Consider the following 6,000-nt stretch of genomic DNA (forward strand, 5'->3'; position numbering starts at 1 on the left):
GATATCTCAGCAAAGGCTGCTGTGGATACAGAGGGAGTGAAAGGAATTCAACAGGAGCGTCACAGGCACATGGAAACCTCAGCTCCCAAATTGAGACCCCCAGACCAAATTTTGTCCTCCTGCGCAAGAGTGAAACCCCACTCAGCCCAAAAGTGGGGACACCTTTGTGCTCCATGCACAATTTGCTGCTGGGTCTTACTCTAGGCTGAACTGTGAAGCAGAATTCCCACAAAATGATTGAAAACAGCCACTCTTGTGGGATATCCCAGATAATTTAGTGCAGCAGGAATTCTGCCTGGTCCTGCCAAGTGCCAGCAGCAAACTGATGAACCTCGGAATCTCTGTGACTGTCAGAGATGTGCAGCCAGTTGCGGGCCATAATTCTCAGCTCCTCATTTCACTGAGAGCCCTTTTTTTATCCCAGAAATTGAATTTGAAAAGAAAAGGTGCTGTTGTAAAAAAGGGCTGCCTTGAGTAAAACAAAAGCTGAATGAGGCTGTCACTGTGTGGAAATGCCAAGGGCTGGAAAATCACTGTATTTCAGCTCAAACATGGGTTTGATACCTTGGTTCTGAAACAACCTTTCCCCCCTGATTGTTTTAGAGCATTTTATTTTTGATAGCTCCCATCCCAAAGGCAAACACTGCATGGTACAAGTGCCTGACACAACATTTTATTGTCTAAGCTACCATGAAATCTTCAATTTCTTGTAGAAGCAAAGACCATTTTTAGTCCCATTTAAAAGCAAACCAATAAAAATTTTCAATAATAATAAAGAAAATAAAACAACAAAAAGCTAAGGTAGCTTGGCTGCCTAAAATTAAAAGTCTCCTTCACCCAATCCCCATAATTTAGTTTCACTGACTTGAAAAATCCTAACTTCCATTCTAGCACTGAAAGTGTTTCATCCAGCTGTGGAAAAGGAATGGGACTTAAATCATTGCTGAATGTGAGCCTAAATTAAAAATGGAGATCAACATTGCAGAGGAGGGTTTGTTTTTAATGAGCTATAACTTTCACATAATGCAATTAATCTTCTTGATTTCTGCAGAAAATTGTCCCTTCTCTTTCCCACCAGGCACAACAATTTTTCCTAACTAGAGCAGCAGGATCTCTGAGTACTTGCTTTTCTTGTAATGAAAATTCCAAATTTCCAACTCGCTCCCAAGTTGAATTTCACCAGTAGAGGAACGAGGAACAGATGACTTTTAGGAATGGCAACCTCCTTTGGGAAAACCCATCCAGGGCTCTCTGGTCAGATCAGGGAATCAGAGATATATGAAATCATTTAGGTTGGAAAAGAACTTTCAGATCTTCGAGCCCAACCATCAACCAGCGCCACCCCCACGTTCAGCACTGAACACTGCCTCAGGTGCCACATCCACAGTTTTTGGGTATTTCCAGGTTGTGGTGATTGCAGCACCTCCCTGGGCAGCCCTGCCAAGGCCTGAGCACCCTTTCCATGGGCAAATTCCTGCTGCTGGCCCAGCTGAGCCTGCCCTGGCCCAGCCTGAGGCCGTTCCCTCTGCTCCTGTCCCTGTTCCCTGGAGCAGAGCCCGACCCCCCGGCTGTCCCCTCCTGGCAGGGACTTGTGCAGAGCCAGAAACTGATGACTTGTGAGGCTGCCCCAGAGCAGAGGCTGGACAGAGCTAAAGAATAAAGCAGGGATTTATGAAAAGGCCTCCATGGATCCACCTTGGGCAGCACCAGAGCCCAGCCAGGGCTGCACCCAGGATGAACCCAAATGGTCCCAAAATGCACGAGCGCTGCCGGGGTCTCTCCCTGGGCTCAGCTCTGCTCCATGTGCACATTGCAGTTCAGTGTCCAATCCCAGCTGCAGCCCCTGCAGTCCCATCCTGCTTGTTTTTCTCTCTGCAGCCCACGGGGTTTGTGCTCCTGGGCTGAGATTTGGATCATTTGTCCTTGGTGCCCAGCTGGAGCAGGAATTGTTTTGTCTCCCTGCTCTGTGCACAGAGCTCACCATCCCATAATGTGAAGCTCAGCCCCACACACTAAAGCAGCACAGAATGTGAAAAATAGAAAAGCTCAAACCTGAGGCATCAGGGAAATGCTTGGATTGTGGGATCAGGGTGGGCTCCAGCAGAGGGAAGCTTTGGTGACAATTCCTGTTACCCTGGGCACGTGCTGAGCGTGGCAGTGGGTTTGTGACTGACAGGGGACAGAGGATGGCACAGTGCCCCACCCCATCTGAGACCCACAGCAGGTGAGTTGGTGAAGCACAGGCAGAAGAGCAATGTTTGATAAATAAATAATTATTAAAATTTTCACTGGCAGGCTGAGCCGTTCTTATTCTGCCCATGCACAGAAGGAATGGGCTTCAGTTTATGCTCCCTAAAGCTGCTTTGTGAGCTCCACCTCGTGTGATGTCAAACCTCATTCTGTCCTTCTTACAGACAGAAAAAAAATAGATTAAATATTTGGGGAAGCCGTGGGTCCTGATTACAGCACTTTTTCCTTCTCTTCTTGCAGGGATGACCTGCCAGGCTCGCAGCTCCTACATCACCAGTGAGATCCTCTGGGGCTATCGCTTCACCCCCGTGCTCACGCTGGAGGACGGCTTTTATGAGGTTGACTACAACAGCTTTCACGAAACCTACGAGACCAACACCCCCGTTTACAGTGCCAAAGAGCTGGCAGAGATGGCCAGCCGAGCAGAACTGCCCCTGACCTGGTCTGTTTCCAGCAAGCTGGACCAACACGCCGAGCTGGAAACGGAGGAGGAGGAGAAGAACCAAGAAGACCAAAATGAAAGAAACGGAGACGTGGCCAACTTGGAGAATGAGTCCAAAGTGTAGAACCAGAGGAGAATTCAAGGCCGCCTCCTTTATCTCCTCCCTCTCTGCTCCCTCTTTCTTTCTGCGACACGCCTTTAATTTTTTTCTCTTCCTGTTATTGGTAACTCACAGAAAATAAACACTTTAGGTGAGAAATCCCAACTTCAACCCAAGAGGTTCCCAGACTAAGTCAAGGCGTGGGTTAAAGCTGCAACACCCATCAGGGATGGTGGAATCTCCCCCTGGCAGTGACTGATGGCCCCTCTCCAGCGCAGACCTCCAGGTTTATCCACATCAACCACACAAAAACCAATCCCTGAACGCAAAGGAAATGTATGCAAGGGATTTTAAAGGAAAGACTAATTAATGCCCATCAAAGCAATGGGCCTTGACTGAGTTTTTATGTATTTCAGGACAGTTTCACAGACTGGGTGACAGTGGAATGGGCCTTGGAGCTTTAAGAGGAAGGTGAGCAGAGGGACCTGCAATCCCCCACGACCCTGTACATATGCCTTATGTAACTATTTCTCTCTACATTTAGTAATAAACGCCGCATGTACAAAAGTACTGTAGTAAAGAACTTCTAAATAATGTACACAGCTGTGTAATTAATGTAGGTTTAGAAACAGAGCTCTAGAAATATTGGGATGCAAAAACTGACTACCCATCGAGTAGGTATTTCTCTTCAAATATTTGCAGTGTAAAATTGATTTTAATTTTTTTTTTTGCCCTCCTCTCTATGACTCTTCTAGTGCATAACATTTTCTTCAGTGTACCAGACTGGCAGCTATTTAGAGTACCTCACTGTTGGCCAAACAGATTGTTTCACTCACTCTAAAAAGCCATAAGTCTGGGAGAGGGCAGGGTAGAGAATTTTACTCCTGACATACTGTGAAAATGTTTACAAATAAGGCAAAACCCTTCCTGGTTACACTTTTTTGGGGGCAGTTCGACTGAAAAATTGAGGCTGTGGCAAACTCATGGCTAACCAGAATTTCCTGTGTACTCTTCAAATAATGAGCATGTGTCATGTGGAGGTGTTATCCTTAATCTACAATATCCAGGGAATCTGCTCCTGTGGGATTTCAGTGGAGTAGTTTGCTACACACAAAAAAAAAACAACCCACACACAAGCCATTGAAAAATGAATGTTGCACCTCAGCCAGTAGATTTTAGCTACTTCAGCTGGGAAAGAAACAGCTGGATTTCGTGTGGAGCCGGAATCCATGAAATTTGCAATTTGCTGGTGCTGAGGCACGGGGGGCACAACATCCCTGGGGGTGTCCTTCCACCAGGATTCCCAGGAGAACACACGGATCCTGCCACCCACGCTCAGGGGAGCCATTCCTCAGTGAATTTCTGCACCTTAGGTAGCTCCCTGGTTGTTGTAAATCCCTGGAAAACCCTGGGCATTCCATCCACGGGGCAGAGAGAACTCGCATCGCTTCCACGGGAGTGGGGGAGCTCAGCCCCACCAAGAACAGCATTTCTGCCAGCAAAGGAGGAGAAGCAGCCTTAATTTTGGGGTTTTTTTTTTCATGCCTGCCTACTCCAGGAAGAAAGAAAACACTGAAGAGAATCCGAAGCTTTTTTTTTTTTTTTTTTTTTTTGTACAGAAAAATTTACGTTTAAATAAAAGAGAAAAAATTTAAAAAAATAAACCTCAGGAGAAACTTGGTGGGCAGGTGGAAATTTTGCACTGTGATATAGCTTTGGCATTAAATTCACACCTCTTTTCCTTTTTTTTAATTTTCTTTTTTGCTGGTACAACTGCCCCTTGCTAATTTTCAGAGAGGGTGGCTGATCTGGGGGGGCCTCCAGGTGAGGAGGGCACAGCAGGGCCTGGGGAAGGGAAGGGTTGCACACCAGGGCAGATCAAACTCTATGGGAAGAGGGTTTTTTTTTGTTTCAGCACTGACCATTTTCCCCTAAAAGGCTTTCCCAGGATGCAAGGAATGGTGCAGGATGAGGATTTTGGGTGGGTGATTCTGACAGCTCACTGAAGGTTGGGACATTTCTGGGAGACAGCACTTGGCCACGAGCTCATCCTCCTGCCCAGCATCAGCCCCGTGCTCCAGCCCATCCATCACCACCCCCGTGGCTCCCAACCAGGGCTGCTGAGGGTTTTTTTAGGGAAAAGTGGCTCCACAGCCCCTCTGGAAGCGTTGGGGCCGCGGAGCCGCCCGCGCGCGTCCATCCCGCCCAAGGTGCACGAGCTGAAAGCAAAGCTCTCCCTCCGAGGATAAACCTGCTTTTCGCTCTCACAACCCACTGGGCCACTCTAGAAGTCCTTGCTGCAGGTTGAGGAAATTTGTGTTGCAGCTCAGGGCCCTGATGAAACCTTTCTTTTGTGTCCTTCAGCACGGAAAAGGAGACTTTCCGCCACTGGGGCATGCGCATGTGTAAGCTTTATTTTTGTGGATAGGGCACTTACAGCTTAAGGTGTGTGTGTTTTGTCTCTTTCTCTCTCTCCCCCCCTGTATTTTCTTGTCTTTGGTATCCATGTAGTATGGACTGTAAAGTTTATGAAATCTCATTTTTGTAACATAAGCTTTAAAAAAATATATATATATAGAAGCCTCCAAAGCTTTCAACGGGGAAGCTTCACGTAAACTTTGTACTAGAATGTCCCTATCAAACACCTCTATTTTTCTACAATGATTGATTAAGCAGTTTAACAATGTATTTTGTGTCAATGATTTCAACTGAATTGGTACGAAGACAATTAAGAATTGAATGCTGTTAATTAACAATGGATTTTCAAGCCGTATATCCTGAGTGGTGTTTTCATTGACAGTAAATCATTTAACCCAGGAATTTCAGCTCTTAGTCCTGAAAAATCTCTGAGGAAAGCTCAATTCCCTATGGGAATATCTGTGGCAAATGACATTTAAGAGATGTGAATAACTTAACATCTTAATGTAATTTGCTACAGAATTAATCCAGACCTATTACACTTCTATTTCATTCATTAATATATTTTTATGGCCTTTTCTTGGATTCTCTTGTGATTTCTAGAAGAGAAAGGATTTCCAGAGGTAAATGTGAGCTCTCACTTATCTCCTGGAGTTCTCAATTCCTTCTTCACTGACCAGAAACATTGCTGAGTGAGAATGTGACCTTCAGCAAATACTCCAAGCTCAGCTTTATCATTTCCCAACAAATTCCACCTTATCAGAATTAAAATAAAATCACCAAAATTATT

The 6,000-nt window shown here is 45.7% G+C and overlaps 1 protein-coding gene across 2 annotated transcripts in view; it reads left to right on the forward strand.

Annotated features, from left to right (window-relative positions):
- Positions 1-5,565, forward strand: part of KCNJ6 (potassium inwardly rectifying channel subfamily J member 6) — a 159,633-nt gene extending 154,068 nt beyond the window's left edge. For both annotated transcript variants that reach the window (XM_064406473.1, XM_064406475.1), the window contains one exon: positions 2,491-5,565. In XM_064406473.1, the coding sequence (XP_064262543.1) occupies positions 2,491-2,816 (326 nt within the window). In that variant the 3' untranslated portion in view covers positions 2,817-5,565. The remainder of the gene's footprint in view (positions 1-2,490) is intronic.
- The last annotated feature ends 435 nt before the right edge of the window (positions 5,566-6,000 follow it).

The sequence above is a fragment of the Passer domesticus genome, chromosome 2, assembly GCF_036417665.1.
Source record: "Passer domesticus isolate bPasDom1 chromosome 2, bPasDom1.hap1, whole genome shotgun sequence".
Taxonomy (NCBI): Eukaryota; Metazoa; Chordata; class Aves; order Passeriformes; family Passeridae; genus Passer; species Passer domesticus.